The following is a 16449-nucleotide window of genomic DNA, read 5'->3' as shown; positions in this document are numbered from 1 at the left end:
TGCCCTCCAAATTCCAAAACTGCCAGCCTCCGCAATCCTGAGAGCCAATTTCTGAAAATAATTTGCTCCCCATCCCCCGCCCCACCAACCCTCTCGATGTCCTACTGGTTCTGCTTCTCTGAAGAAGCCTAACACGAGTTGAGGTGGCACGGGGAGGTCCCACCTCCTTTTAATTAAATGCAGCACGAAGCCACCATCACCAACCACCAACATCTCCCCTGCAGCCTCCTCCTCACTCAGGGGCACTTTCTTCTAGGCCATTTCTAGTTTTCTCCTACAGTCTAGAGCCCCATTTCTTCCGCTTTGAGACCTGTCTCCCGGTATCTTTGTTCCATCCTTTGATTTCAGAAACAAACCTTGTGAAGAATCACGAGGTAGCTCAGAAGCACACTGTACCATATAAACTTTATTATAAAACCTCAGCAAATATAAATATCCAGGTGCCCCTTCGGAATGGAGCCACAGCACCGGACAGGAGAACAGCAGCGGCACTGAGGATGGCGGGGGGCGGGGGGGCGCCGGAGACGCCGGGCAGATTCCCACCCTAACACCCTCCAGCCTGGCTTCCCACCTGGTGTTACAGAAATGGCCAGACTCACCGAAAAAAAAAAAAGATTAAAATCTCGCAACACACAAAAACAAAACACAGGACTCTAAGGTTATTGTCACATCGGCTGTGTGGCTGACGTTTGCTATAATAGAACCATAACTCTTCTCAGGATGGTAGGGTTTTGATGTAACCTACACTTCGATCTGTCATTTACAAAGAAAAGCATGAAGAAGTGGGTTTTTAAAAGGATGCCCACTTGCAAATAACTGAGAAAGATAAAACATAAAATATAAAAAGTCTCTCCTTCAATGCATGAATCTGAAAGAGATGGAAGCACCTTAGCAGGAATTTCATTTTTCCCATTTCCATAGGCAAAGTCCCAAATCAGAATGCAGTCCCCTGGCCAGTGACCCTAGAGATGACGCTGGCTTAGGCGGTGGCTCCAGGTTCCTGGTAAGAGATGCTCGGCAGCTGGAGGGGAGGAAGAGGAGCCTGGGCAGCCTCCTGGAGCTCCCCTGACCTCCACTCAGGAAGCTGGTCACTCCTGATGGCTCGAGGGGCCTTCCCAGTGGGAGGGGAGGCTGGTGACCTTGGGGGTACATATTTTGTATGTTTTCCTTATTTCATGGCCTTTCCTTCTTTTTATAAGGCACCAGACATTTAGCAAGTTCAGCCCCGCCTGTCTTTTTGACTTGATTTAGCCGCAATACAGGCAGGGGTGAGTGCTGCCTCTCCCGCTGTGGAGCCTGCCTTCTGCCTCACGAGCCACAGCTCTGTCTGCCAGGGTGCCACATTTCAGCCTAACAGGAGGGGCTGTGTGCACGGGGACACAGGTCTGCACCTGGGCTCACAGTGAAACGTACATACATACAATCCTGGTCAAAGAGCCTAACATGGTTTTCTTCTTTTGGCTTTGATCTTCCTTGGATGTATTCCGACATAGATTGCACAGCTCATTTGTGGGAAATTTCTCTGCCACGCAGGCACTCTCTCTGCCATGGAAAGCGGTCCTGACTCATAAGTTGGACTTAGAGCAAGTCTTGCAGCACTGCTTGCCATAGAACTTGTGGCTGCACATCCCGTGTTGGGGTACCAGGTAGCACCAGTGGAAGTAGTCTCTGCAGAAGGCATCTGAAAATGAGCAGAGCTGCATTACTCAGTGATCCCGAGCGCAGCGACTGATGTTGCCAGCTAATAGCTCTGTCTGGCAAATAAAAGCGAATTTGTCACGCTCCGCGGCTGCTGCACAGAGGCAGTCCCCGGGTCTGATAGGGGTCCCGTGGAACTTATTATTTTCACAAGACCCTTCTTGGAAGGTTCCTGCAAAACCGAAATTTTCTTCTTGTGCTGAACCCACTCACTCAACCACGCATCTACCCGTTGGAACCTCTGTTGACTGAATTTCAATTCTCCAATTCTCTGGTTGAGACAAACCACTCGCCCTCCTCGAGCCATAATATCTCTGAGAATAGCCTTAGCGGGCGCCCGGCCATCTGTCTCTGCAATGCCGGGGGATTTTGTGTGTGCACAGGGATGGCATTTAGAGGGCACCCAGTGAATAAGGGAGGCTTTTGTTTAACCTAGGGAGAAAAGCTGCTTTAGTTAAGATTGCTTTCTTTAAATACAGTGAACAGCATTGATACAGGAAAGAAGTCACGCTTATGTCACGACCACCTATGTTGTCCTGGGGCGTCATGAGAGGCAGCAGGGTCTGCTCTATGGACCATTTCATTGTAAAACTGGAGAAGATGCAAAGAGAGAAAAGGTAGATCAGACACAAGACCCTAACTCCAGGCCCTCCAAGGAACTGCTCCAGAAACCTCACATTCCAGCCCCATGCCCAGGTCATGCCGAGGGGCCCCATGCACTCACCTTTCTTCTCTGCAATGGGGCAGAAGTGAGTGTTGCAGGCCAGGGAGGCCGAAGGCTTCTGGTGCAAGAGGCAGCCTGAGGCCGGCCGGCCCCCGACCAGGCACTGCACGGACCTCGTCTGAACGCCACCCCCACAGCTGGCTGTGCACTGTGAGAGCAACACACACATGTCACCATGGCCCCAGGCTCTCAGGCACCTGGTCCAACTTGGTGTGCCCACCTTTCTAAGAGGCCTGCTGCTGCAGGCCAGCAAGGGAAGAGCGACTTCAATGGGAAGAGAGCCTCGCAGAGGCAGGTGGAGTTATGGTTGGCCACGATGTGCACGAGCGAGCACCGTCCCTGCTCACCTTTTCCAGAAGCAAGCACCAGGCATGCACTGGGCCAGGCCTCTAGCAGAGCATTCCAAACCACCCAGCTGACATAGCTCCTGGAACCCTTTCTGTTGTTCAGATAGAAGACAGCCTTGAGCGGGGACAGGACTTGCTCAGGCTGGGATTTGAACCGCTAGAGTTGGATTCTACGGTCTCAACAGAGGGTTCCCGGGCTTGGGCTTTGTATGGGCTGAGTTCACTTTTTAAAAAAGTAAGTATACTGCTGGGTGCGGTGGCTCATGCCTGCAATCCCAGCACTTTGGGAGGCTGAGGCAGGTGGATCAACTGAGGTTCGGAGTTCGAGATTAGCCTGGGCAACATGGTGAAACACCGTCTCTATTAAAAATACAAAAAAAATTAGGTGGGCGTGGTGATGGGCACCTGTAATCCCAGCTACTTGGGAGGCTGAGGCATAAGAATCGCCTGAGCCTGGGAGGCAGAGGTTGCAGTGAGCTGAGATCATGCTACAGCACTTCAGCCTGGGCAACAAGAGCAAAACTCCATCTCAAAAATAAATAATAAAAAAATAAATAAATAAATAAATAAATAAATAAATAAACAAACTGATTTAAAAAGCTGATATTCATGGATTGGCATATTATCTCCTCAAATTACAGGCAGCAAGGAAGAACAACCTTAGATCCCTCTGCCAATAAAGTTAGCTACAAGTTATCCTTCTGACTGAAAAACACGAAAAGACTTAACATCTTGGTTTCTATTTACGGTATTTCACAGAACATGGTTGCTGATGTTACCACCTGGGACCTGGTGCAAAGGTGCTTACTTCCCTAACTCTTGTCCCCAGGGCCAGCCCTTGTCACTGCTGGTTGGGGCAAACCCTCATTTCCTCTTGCCTCTGCATTTGAAAGCACCGCCCCCTCCACCCAGACCGTTTGAGGTGGTCTCTCTGTCTACAACTGTGAGTGGCTGGCCAAAATTAATCTCAGGTATGGATAGAAGGAGAAGTGTCTGGAAGGCTAGAGTATTTTTGAGTGTGTCAATGACAGTTGTGTGGCCACAAGGAAACTGGTGCATATCTGGGGATACCAGCCTTGTTCTCTGAGCCTAGCGTGAAAGAAGTAGTGCCCTTCAGGGAATGCCCTTGCCAAGCCACCCTTTCTGGTGATCCGATGGGGAGAAGCTTGACAAGCCAATCTTTACAGTGGCACCATCACCCACACTCCCAGGCCCCCGATGCATAAGGGTGGGCACCGCCAGCTGCTGGGGCTTATTTTGCTAAGGTGTTGGCATCCTATTGAGGCTCCCCCAATACTCAGAGTATCAACAGCACAGGGAGAGAGAGGGAAGGAAGAGAATGAGCTCAGTTAGATTATCTTTCATGAGCTGGCATAATGCACACACACCACAGAACACCAGCGGGACCCATCTGAGATCAACCACTGCAAATAAATCAGGGGTTAGGCAACTAAAGAGACAGAGACACTGGAATCTGTGATTGAGTCATTTGAAAAATAAAACTACCCACTGTCTAGACTAAATCATGTAAATTGTGCTCAAACGAGGCTAGGGTTGGAATATGTTGAAAATGTAAGCAATTACAAGAGCACCTGCAAGAAGATCCGGGTCAGATAACATTTTGGAAGTCCTGGCACATGGTGGGTGAACAAAACAACAAAACTGTTGCTTTAAAATGCAAGGATCACACTGTGAAAAGCCGGGGACATGCATGACTCCCTTTGCTGCCCCAAACCTACAAGAGAGTATGTCAGAGACCATTCCAGCAAGTGACGGCATCAGGCCTGGGGCTGGTTCTCCACAGCCCAAACCAGCCTGCAAGCGAACAACCAGGGACTGAACCTTTCTGGGACCTCCTGCAATCAGAGCTTTGCAAAGTGACTTCAATCGCTGGGGACGGGATTCAGTGATGGAGCAGGTCAAACATCTTTATCTGCCCATTGAGAGGAGAAAAGTTGGAGACACAAATGGCCCTGAAAGTCACAAGCTGGAACTGTTTGTTTTTTCCCCTTTGGATGAAGAATGGCTGAGCCCCTGAGCATGTGTCTGGAACGTATCCGGGAGGCTTACTCCCTTTGCTTCAAACCCAATTTTAGAAAAAGTTGTCAACAATATATGACTATGGAAAGTAGAAAAAAAAATGTGGGGAGATTCACGTTTGATTTCAGAATTATCAGGGTCACAAGGATAGAGCCAGATGTTGCCCATCACTTATTACATCTTTCTGAACATTCTGCAGAACCACATTTCTGCCTTTTTTCTCTGCTGTCTGCATTCCAGACACCCACTTAGCTCACACAGTGCACCGAGAACCTTAGGGCTGTGGTCACCCTGCTGAGACAGCAGGTCGCAGCAACTCTTTGGTCACATCTGCATCCATCAGTGTCCACAACATCTTTTGTTTCTTAGGTTAGATTTATTTTATGATAAGTGGCTCAGGCAGAATTCCATTCTTGCTTAAGATATGCCTCAATTAGAAATCAAGAAATCTCCACATGTGTTTGGTTTTTTTTTTTTTGTATCATTTAAACAGTTCCAAAATAATTAATTTGTGGTTTGATTCATTTTTGTCACTGATTCACTTATTCAGCAGATTTTAATCACTGATATGGTTTGGCTGTGTCCCCACCCAAATCACATCTTGAACTGTAGCTCCCATAATCCCTAAGTGTCATAATCCCATAATCCCCACATGACCAGGAGGGCAGTAACTGAATCACAGGGACGATGACCCCCATGCTGTTCTTGTGATAGTGAGTGAGTGAATTCTCATGAGATCTGATGGTTTTGTAAGGGGCTTTTCCTCCTTTCCTCAGCACTTCTCCTTGCTGCCGTCATGTGAAGAAGGACATGTTTGCTTCCCATTCCACCATCATTGTAAGTTTCCTGAGGCCTCTCCAGTCCTGCGGAACTGTGAGTCAATTAAACCTCTTTCCTTGATAAATTGACCATCTCAGGTGTCTTCATTAGCAGCGTGAGAATGGGCTAATACAATCGCCCACCTCCCCAGTACTAGGCACTTGACATAAGTGATGAACACAATCGACTCGGCCCTGAGCCTTAGGACAGTTGAAGAACCTTGCTACTCACGATGAGGTTCTTGGCCCAGCCACAGGGGACTGGGGGGAAGCTTGTTATCAGCATCCCTGCTTCCAAGACGTACGGTGTCAGAATCTGCACCATTCCCAGATGATTCCTATGCACAGGAGGTGTGAGAAGCACCAGTCCAGAGAGTTTTACAATTCCCCGTGAGAAAAATTCATGGGGAAAAAGCTTCCACATTTCTCAAAATTTTCATTTCTTTATGTAAGATGAAAGAAAGATGTTCAGCTGCACATTTTGAAAATATTTTGAATGGATAAAGATGGTGATATACTAGGAGATGAAAAAGAAGAAACCTGAAAATGTTTGTTCACTTTTCATTCCAGGAAGAAAAAAATCTAAGTTGTTCCTCAGTCTCCCAAATACTATGGCTTAAAACTCAGCACAGCCGTTTAGAATTCACCTTCCAGGCGTTCCCTTGGCGACTTCCAAACAGCCGGATCCTAAAAGTCACCTGGAGCCTTGACAATCGCACAGACTCCTGCAGGGCAGAGCTCATCTCTCAAACAAAGGGAACAGAAAATGAACAAATACATGCTAATTCCTGGAGGCCACAGGCTTCACCCATTTATTTTCCTACTGTGAAGTCTCTCCTGAGAGGCCTGCTCTAAGTCCCTCTCTTTATTCACCTTCCTCCTGAGGGCCTTGGTGTGCTCTCTCTCTCCCGGCTTAGAGCTTCTGCCCTGTAACTTTCCACTATTCCAGGACCAAATGTTCATGCTCATTTCAGGATGGGATGGCAGAGACCTCAATGGCCTTATTCACAGAAACCTCTGCTGTCCACATAACTGAGGTGAATTTTTGTACAAATCCCACTGGTTACAAATAGAAACTCCCTCAAACTCAGGAGGTGTGTATGGTGACCTTCTCTATCCAGCAGCAGGCCACTTCTTGTTTTTCTGGGCACCACATAGTTTTGGAAGATGATGAGAGCTGATTTAGTGTGGAATTATCAGAGGTGGGAGACTAGATCATGGTTCAGGGGATAACCCTGGGATAGACTGTGCAGCGCTCACCCAGCCACATCGGTTGAGATCTCCATGCACTCTGTGCGTGTTTGTGTACACACGCAGGCACGTGTGCTCCTGTGTGCACTTGGTGCAGAATGCAGTCTTAATTGCCACGGTGGAAAATCAAATTCATTCTCTGTCACGGCTGCTGCCCCTCAGTGCCCATGAGTTTCCAAATCAGTGTCTGCACCGTCCTGGTCACAAATTGACCAAACTGTGGGGAGCTCCCAGAAGGAGCCGGGGCCCCCCCACACTGCCCAGCACCGAGGGCACACCCTGTCTCTGCATGTGGGGTCAGTGTCCAACAGGTGATCGCACGCCAGCCATTCCCAGACCACATTAGCGTGGGAACAACCTGACACTAAGCCCAAATGACTGCAGTGATTTAAATCAGTCCTGCGCTGCCCTGCACCATGAAATGTGAAGATAAGCAAAACATTTAAAGCAATAGAAATCCCGCAGACCAAATAATAGGAACGGTGATCTTTAGACTGTCACAAGAATAAGCCTGTCTGGTGGCAAAGTTCAGCCAGGCCCGGGCCATTCATTACCGTCTGACAATTTCCCACTGTGTGAAGGCAGAGACTTGGGCACAAGCGCTACGGTAAACATAGCCCTTTCAGCCATTACCACCTTCAGGAAAAGTTACAACTTCAGAACGCAGCAGATGAATCATGGTGGATAAAGACTTCAGCCAGCTTATGGTAAAAATGACTTAAACAGATTGAGTATCTCAGACCGGCAACAGCTATTAAAGACGCAGTTTAGGTTTTAGATGTATTTTAGGGTATACATTAAATAATGATAAAGCTTGCTTTCCACTTCCTACATTTGCCTGAAGTCTCTGCAGTAAGCCGGAGGGTGGTGAACGTGGGCTTGGCAGCCAGAGGTTAGGGTTCAGTTTCAGGGTCCTCAGTTTGTCCCTGACCCACATTTCTCACAGAGAAGGCAAAGTGTCTGCCTGAGAAATGCCTTGACTCAGCTGCCTAGCTCACTTGCTGCTTCATCTGACTCAAAAGACAGCAGACTCAGAAGAAAACGAAAGGAAGGGGGCTGCGTGCAGTGGCTCATGCCTGATATCCCAGCACTTTGGGAGGCCGAGGTGGGCGAATCACCTGAGATCAGGAGTTCGAGACCAGCCTGGCCAACACGGCAAAACCCCGTCTCTACTAAAATTACAAAAATTAGCTGGGAGTGGTGGTGCACACCTGTAATCCCAGCTACCTGGGAGGCTGAGGCAGGAGAATCACATGAACCTGGAAGGGGGAGGTTGCAGTGAGCTGAGATTGCACCACTGCACTGCAGCCTGGGTGATAAGACAAAACTCTGTCTCAAAAAAAAAAAAGAGAGAAAATGACAGGTCTTCTGGGCAAAGTTTGTAGCTACTGATACTTTTTGTCCATTTAAAATAGGACATGCTTGCAAAGGATAGAGTTCAAATGCTCCCTGCTCCAATAATTTAATTTCAATGATTTATTTCTAATTGGAATACTTTTGGGGGAGGGGTTCATGTATTTCTAAATGAAAAAGCTGCATCTGGTTTGGAGGTAAACAGGAAGCAGAAGTGGAGCTGGCCCACAACCCGGTGAAGCACGCAGAGCTGGTGTGAGCTCTTTATGAGCTGCTTCTCCCCGGGTTCCCAGTCCCTGCAGAGCTCAGGGACTGGCACCAAAAATTCTGTGGAGAAATAAAGAAATACAGCTGCAGCCAGGCTCAGACACTACAGTTTTTAAAGAAGCGAATCGATGGCCGGGTGCATGCCTGTAATCCCAACACTTTGGGAGGCTGAGGCGAGTGGATTACAAAGTCAGGAGATCGAGAGCATCCTGGCCAACATGGTGAAACCCCATCTCTACTAAAAAATACAAAAATTAGCTGGGTGTGGTGGTGTGCACCTGTAGTCCCAGCTACTTGGGAGGCTGAGGCAGGAGAATCGCTTGAGCTGGGGAGGCGGAAATTGCAGTGAGCCAAGATCACCCCACTGCATTCCAGCCTAGTGACAGAGCGAGGCTCCACCTCAAAAAAAAAAAACAAAAAACAAGCGGACTGATACACAGCAACACCATCTCACACATGCACACCCAGAGCTCCAGCGAGCGGAGTGAAATGTGATGTCATTTGGAGGGGATTTTGAAATGGTTTTATTTTAGTAAAATTTTAGCTAATACTGAAAAAAGATTCCAGGGTGGATTAAATTGGTTCAGATAAATATTTGTTTGGTTCCTTTACGAAGATTTAGATAAAACAAAAAGAATGTGTTATTTATTTATTTATTTATTTATTTATTTATTTTTGCCTATGTCAAACTTGCCTGGTTCATTGCAGGTTCCTGTGCAGGGCTGGGTTTAAGTTGGCAGATGCTGATTTTGGGTCTCGGTGGGTGGTGGGTGTGAGTGAAGGCAGAGGCCTGCAGAGCTAGGGCTACTCCATTTCAGGGGGAGTCAGGAAGGCCGAGAGTGGAAGAGCCAGCAAGTCCATCACTTCCCAATGTCCTGGCCACAGGGGCTGCAAGGCACAGGGCCCTGAGATTCTGTGTCTCTTGTTTGACACGGGAGAAGTCCAAGTGCCAGCAGAAGCCACGGGCATTCAGTGAGACCCAGCCCCTGCTGCTCACATACCCCTGGTCCTCGTGGCTCTGGGCTAGGACTCTGCAGCATATAAAGCGAAAGAAGACACTTGCCTTCAGGCAGCTGACCCTCTCTGGGGTCAGGAAGAGACACAATGAGACAAGGACACAGATAACACCCCTGTGAGTTCCCTGAGGCTGCCGTAATAATTGCTACAAACTAGGGGCTCGAAACAACAGAATTTATTCTTTCACAGTTTAGTTTGCCAGAAATCCAAAATCAAGGTATGAGCGGCAGAGGTGGTTCCTCCTGGAGGTTGAGGGGGGGCCCATCGTGCCTGGTGCAGAATCTGGTGGTGCCGGCAGTCCTCGGTGTTCTTTGTCATATGGGCACCACTCCGATGCCTGCCTCTGTCATCCATCACACAGCCAGTGCCACCCAACACTTGCTCTCCATGTGAGGAGTCCCTGTGTCTTCCTGTGGTCTTCTCACAAGGACAGCCAGTCTTTGGGTTTGTGCCCGCTCTAATCCAGGATGATGTCAGCCCAGGTAATTACATCTGCATCTATTTCCAATAAGTCTACATTCTGAGGTCCCGGGTGGACATGAATTTTGGAGACATTACTCAGCGCAGGACGCTGCCAATGAGACACAGTGTGGGGTCCCTCTCCAGAGGAGAGATGACCAGTGGCGGGCTGGAAGTGGCCACAGGAAAGGGAATTGGGGGCTAGGAAGGATGAGAGATGGGCTGTGCAGTGTGGGTGGGGTCCTACAAGCTGGAGGATGGTGGATATGAGAGGAGAGACACAGGCTTGAGGAGAGCTGGTCACCATCAGGGACCAATGGCTCCATCTCACCCAGCATTTGGGGGATGCTTGGTTGCTGAGCTCAGCCTCCCTTGTTTACACCTTGACCCCGGCTGCCCAACAGGCACCTGCACTGATTTCTGTTCCAGGACAGGCTGTGCAGGCAGGGAGCCCTCTGCTTGTGGAGTGGCCTATGGTGGGTTTTGCCCCACTGGCAGGTCAGTCTCAGGAATTCTTCAATCATTACAAACCCAATCAAATTGGTTACTACGGGGCCTGGTCACCTGACCGGGATGTGAACTGTGCACGACTCTTTATGAGCTCATCTGGCCACACTCTGTTTGCTTTCTCTGGCAGCGCCTCTCCCTCTTCTGATCAAATGCACACACACACACAGACACACACACGAGGACATGGCCTGGATCTCCTAAACCCACAGATGCACTCTCCAGCCCACCCCAACCAGCAGTGTGCTTGGGTGTATCTGTTTCCACTTGCATCATGGGTCAGCAGCCAGGAAGCACATGGTTGGCCAATGAGGGTTACCTTTGGCTTTTAAAGATGACACCGTCACAAACAGGTCTCTCAACAGATGCATAGTATCCATGGACAATGAAAGAAAAACCGCAGACAAGTGTGTGCTTTGATGGTCTGTGCTGCAGGAGGAAACTTCTCTAAAGACGGAATATTAGTAGCTGCCGGGACCCACTCATTGAATTTGCCTTTCCTTTAAAATTCACCATTCAGCAAGCATTTCCTGAATACTTAGTATGGGTTAGGTGCATGGCTGGCATATATATGGTATATCAAAGACAATGAGCCCTCCTTTTCTGTGAGTTGCACATCCCTGAAATCAACCAACCAAATCAACCAACTGCAGATCAAAAATATTTGAAAAAAAAGGTTCACAAAATTCCAAAAATTGCACCACTTAGTACATTGACTCCATGAGAATGAAGTGATGTGCAGCATTGTACTAGGTATTATTAATAATCCAGAGATGGCATGAGGCACCTGGAGGGTGTGTGTAGGCTGCATGCAAATACTGTGCCATCTTCTATCAGGAACTTGTGCATCCTCAGATTTTGGTATCCAATTCCCACAGATTGAGAGGGATGACTGTATATGTGGTTTATGCATGTGTGTGTGAGTGCGTATGTGTGTGAATATGCACACTTATAAATATATATACATGTAAAACACGTAGCATAACAAAGCAATCTGGATAAACATCATTCTTGATGGTTTTCATGTGATCCAATCTGCTTTTTTTTTTTTTTTTTTGAGGCGGAGTCTCTCTCTGTTGCCCAGACTGGAGTGCAGTGGCACCATCCAGGCTCACTGCAACCTCCGCCTCCTGGGTTCAAGCAATTCTCCTGTTTCAGCCTCCTGAGTAGCTGGGATTACAGGCATGCATCACCACACCCAGTTAATTTTTGTATTTTTTAGTAGAGACAGGGTTTCCCCATGTTGGGCAGGCTGGTCTCGAACTCCTGACCTCAAGTATCCACATGCCTTGGCCTCCCGAAGTGCTGGGATTACAGGGATCCTATCTGCTTCTGAGCAGCCTTGATCCATGCTGGCCTTACTAGGCTTGGGGCCCACAATGGGATAGGAAGCGTGTCCGGGCAGCCGTCTGTTTTCTGTCCATACTTCCTTTTAGCGTAGGCCTTGGGGGAGACTGAAGGTGTGAGGTGCTCCCTGGGAGGATGCTCCCTTCTCCTTGGGATGGGCTTGTTATGCTGAGAGCTCACAGCAACACCTGGTACGGTGCAGGGGGATCCAGAACAGGTTGGCCTGAAGAGGTGGATGAGTGGGCAAACCGGGAAGAGGACTCTTGGGAGAGGCCAAGCAGGGACTTCTCTGTGGACAGTGGCAAGAGGTGGGCAGAGAGGGAAGGCTGTATGTACACTGTGGATAGGGTTATTCCTGTGGCACCAGGCACCACGCTGATTATTTGGGAAATGTCTTTGGAGACAGGCAAAGACCTGTGAACATTTCTCTGAATGACAGAGCACAGGCCACAGCCCAGTGACCTCTGGAATCAGATGCTGGAAGCCACAGAGGCCTAGCTGGATGCTGCAGGAAAGGCTTTGGTGACGTGTGTCCTGGTGGCACGATCAACGTAGGACGTCACCTTGGGTGTGCCACCTGTTATGGTCATGCAACCCTGGCCGCGGGCGGAGGTGTTTTGATGAGGTGGGAAGCAGAAGCACACGCATGAGGTCATTGTCATTTGCTTTTTAGCAACCAGCATTCAGCCCCCATGACAACAGGCTCCGACCGGGTCTTTGTTCTGCTGCCCTCGCCCAGGAAATGCAACCTCTGTCTGCCTCCCAGAAGTGGGGATATAGAGCAGAGGGCCCCGGGCAGGACCATGGCTAGGACCCAAGGACCCCAGTGCAGTGACTATTCTCTGAAGCCAAATGACACGTGTGGACCCCATCGAGCAGGTGAGCTTGCGCCTCTCACTAGCGCTGTGGGGACTGATTCTGTGCCTCAGTTGCCCCATCTGTGAAATAGGGATGATAAATGCTACCCCTTAGAGGGTTAATAGGAGAGAGAAAGGAATTGACTCAGAGCAGCGCCAGCACACAGGGCTCTCCACGGGGGCTAGCTGTTGTCCCTGCACTTATTCCTGTTCATTCCACTGTGGCACCCAGTTAGGGACCCTCATGGAGATGGGCAAGACAGTGAGAGTGCGCATGTAGGGGCTGCTGCCACACACAGTCACTCCTATTCCCTTCCGCCTGCTTCCTTCCACCTCCATCTCTCCAAAACGACAGAATCACAGCCAGGGCCTCTGCAGCAGGCAGAAGGCCTCTGTGTAAATTGGAAAGAGGCTCACTCTCCCAGCCAAGAGATGGGAAAAGGAGACCAGATAAAGCGCCACTCTGCTGGGCAGCCACAAGCCGGTGCACACGCTTGCGGTGTGCTGCAGAGAACCGAGTGTCAGCCTTCAGAACTCCTAAGGGGTCTGGGCCCACCCCGACCTAAAAGCAGAAACGCCAGCAGCATCGTGGGGGTGGAGGGAGGTGCAGGCACAGACAATGAGGAACACAGAAACAGAGACCCCGAGGTCTTTGTGGTGGGTGTGAGGCTGCTAGGGACCTGATCAGGAAACAGTGAGGGCTGAGGGTGGGCTGAAAAGAACTGTAAACTGACAACCACCTATTTATTCCAGGGCTCACATTCCTTTCCTGTTCACACTCATCTCTGGGGAATTCAGCCCAGCTTTTACCCAAAGCATTGCATTTCCTTATACTTAATTGGGTGACATTTAGAGGAAAACACATGTGCCCTAAAAGATTCAGCAACACTTGGAGACCATCCTCAGAAAGCCACACCCACACCCAGGAACCAGGCCACCCGCACATGCTCTGGAAAGAAAACCTCATGCAGTAGCTTGGCCAGCTTTGGGGAAAACACCCTCGCAGAAGCATCCCCGGGAGCTAGCTGCCAACCCCAGGCCAAGCTGTGCTCGCCCACTCTCCAGGAACCGAGGGCCTTCCCTACCTGAGACCAAGGTGAGGCAAACCAGCTGCCCCTCGAGGGTCCCCCAGCAGCAAATGGGGGGTGCTTGGGGCATGGAAGCGGGGCGCAGGCACGTTCCAGCTCCAGGCTGGGCTTCGGCAAATGCGAGCACTTCTTTGAGGCCAGCTCTCGATACTTTCCCGAAACATACTTTTCAGCACATTTTAAGAATCTTTTCTGTGTTCCTCTTTCACATGTCACAGAGCACTAAAAATAAGAGAACAAAAGATGTCAGTGAAAAAAAATCTCTTTTTTGCAAAATCTGTGGGTTAAAATATCAAAGATATCCGCTTGAACATTTATATAAATGTGAACATTCAGTGAAAATTATTGGACCTTAGCCTTTTCAAGAGACATCATAGAATCTATCATTAAAAATAAAGAGGACCTTGAGGTCAGAGTGGCACAGCATCATGGGGCATAAGCGGGGCAGGGCAGTCAGAAACCATGAAGGGAGTAATTCTAAGCTACCATTTCACTGGAAAATTAAAATGTTGGGCTGTCACTGATACCGGAACATACCGAAACTTAATACATAAGTACATTTGGTAACTACCACCGCTCCATGGATTAACCCACCCAACTGCAGCGATGTTGGCCCCTAAAGCTGGGGCAGGTAGAAGAAACTCAGGGCTCACCATCTTCTCTAGGTATGTGAGTGCTGCCTGTGAGGAAAGGAAGCATGCACGGAGAGCAAATCCCTTAGCTCCCCGCTAAGGCAGGCTCTAAGCTTGAGCTGCTCCAGTTGCAGACACCCTGGCTTGTGCAGAGGTGCCCTGTAAAAACCAGCAGGCCAGGCGGGAGGCTGCAGCCCCCACTTGCAAAGAGAACACACAGGAGCAAGGCACACTGTCCCACCACAGACTGGGCACGGAGGGTCTCTGGGACAGAGGTCCCGGCCCCTGGCGTTGCTGTCTCCTGCTGGGGTAGAGCCGGCGATGCTGTGCAGCTCCAGTGGACCTCTGGCTGAAGTGCTCCCAGGTTCCCCAGCAGAGGAGCCCAGGTGGCAACACCTGCCCAGGTCGTGACCTCGCACTCGCATCTTTAGGCTTACAGGTGTGCTTTTTGTGCATCCTGATCGAAGATGGAGAGGACTTGGAACACTCCTCTTGGTTGCTCGCTGATCCAGGCCTAAGAGAGAAGCTCTGTCGTGTGTGTGTGGTGTGGGATGTGTGTGTGCATGTATTAAATTTCAGGGCAAGGACTTTCTACCTGGACACAGCCCATAGATTATGCAGCCCACGTCGCTTATTTTCTGTAGACTCTGACTCTAGGGATATGCCCCCGGGGATGTGTCTTTTCCAATGACAGTGCATTCCGTTGTGTGGGACACTCATTCCTACCCTCCAGGTGAAAGAGGACCTGAAGTGCATTGTTAGCAATGGCAAGCTCACTTCAGCGAGCAAGAGTGTTATTTTTTAGTAACAAACTGAAAACAGAGTCTCAACAGGATTCAATGCCTTGCTTGGCACTTCCTACCAATCTGAACAAAGAAGGCATCATTTGAGGGTGGAGAAAACGCAGTGCCTGATGAGATCTGCGTCCCTCCCTGAGGAGCATGGCATCAGGGAAGAGCTTTCTTCCCACGACTGCTGTGGCAATGCAGAGGCGCAGCTCTGGGTTACAGTCATCTCTCAATACCCCGTTCAGACAGGCTTATGCTTGGCTGGTGGTGCTGTTACCACTCTGTGGGGTGTAAGATTTCCAAAGTGCTTTTGGAACCACTTGGTCCAAAGCTAGTCACGAAACCATCAGTATTCCAAACTCATGATTCCAACATTATTCCCATGATGAAGAGCTCCAGGACAGCTCCTGAATGGTGCAGAGGAAAGGGCTTCCCAGCCTCCTGCAGCAACAGGTGATCGATTTCAACAAAACTAACAGCAGAGTTTCCTTTCACAAACAGAAGAGCTGACCCCGGAAACTTGTCTCAGTAAATGGGTACTGTTTCTTCCCAAGCAACCCATGTTGTTCCTGCTCTCCAGGAGCGCGCATTTCCTGGAATGTGGCTACACCTGCCCAGGGGTTAGGTGGGTCTCCAGGGCCCTGCTGTCAGTGAGACGAGTGAACCCTTATTCTCATGCTCACACCCCCTCAACCCTCTCGTCCTCTGCTCCACGCTGGACCAGTGATGATGACGTGGATGCCACTGTGAGATTTGCTCCCAGGACACGATTCAGAAGCCAAAGGAGATAAAGCAACCCCATGAAGTTGACAAGTTGACGGAAGCTGAGAGGGTGGTCCGAAGCTGGTGGACCAGAAACTTGGCAGTGCAAGGAAGCCAAGAAGAGATAAAAAGGGAGAAGAGAGAGGAGTGGGAAGAGAAAAACCAGGAGAGAAGAGGCAGTCCAGAGGGAAGAGCTGGTCAACCTCACTCCCCCGCGACCAGTGCACCTACCTGGGACCAGGCGGACACCAGCCACTGCAGCTTCTTGGGCTTGTGGCAGCGCTGAAGCAGACAGGCTTCATGCATCCTGGGCTTGGGCTCTGAGGTGCAGACAGCGTCGGGCAGCAGCTGCGCTCTGGCCGAGGGGTTGGTGCTCTTACAGGCCACTGCCCGCTTCCTCCACCCCTTCCCACAGGTGTGTGAGCACTGCACAGAACAGTCAGGATCAGCACCCAGTGAGGGCCATGTGCAACACAGCAGATCATGCAGGGGCC

General features: G+C 49.8%; 1 protein-coding gene across 1 annotated transcript in view; it reads right to left on the bottom strand.

Moving 5' to 3' along the window:
- Positions 1–386: 386 nt before the first annotated feature.
- ADAMTS16 (ADAM metallopeptidase with thrombospondin type 1 motif 16) overlaps positions 387–16449 on the bottom strand; it is a 166494-nt gene continuing 150431 nt past the window's right edge. Inside the window, exons 20-23 of the mRNA XM_032135772.2 lie at positions 16187–16381; positions 13771–13995; positions 2423–2570; positions 387–1681 (exon numbers count right to left, since the gene is read on the bottom strand). Coding sequence (XP_031991663.1) covers positions 1566–1681; positions 2423–2570; positions 13771–13995; positions 16187–16381 — 684 coding nt within the window. The 3' untranslated portion in view covers positions 387–1565. The remainder of the gene's footprint in view (positions 1682–2422; positions 2571–13770; positions 13996–16186; positions 16382–16449) is intronic.

This window comes from Hylobates moloch, unplaced genomic scaffold, assembly GCF_009828535.3.
Source record: "Hylobates moloch isolate HMO894 unplaced genomic scaffold, HMol_V3 SCAFFOLD_17, whole genome shotgun sequence".
NCBI lineage: Eukaryota > Metazoa > Chordata > Mammalia > Primates > Hylobatidae > Hylobates > Hylobates moloch.
Note: the sequence above shows the minus strand (reverse complement) of the source record. Positions and strands in the feature narration are given on the sequence as shown.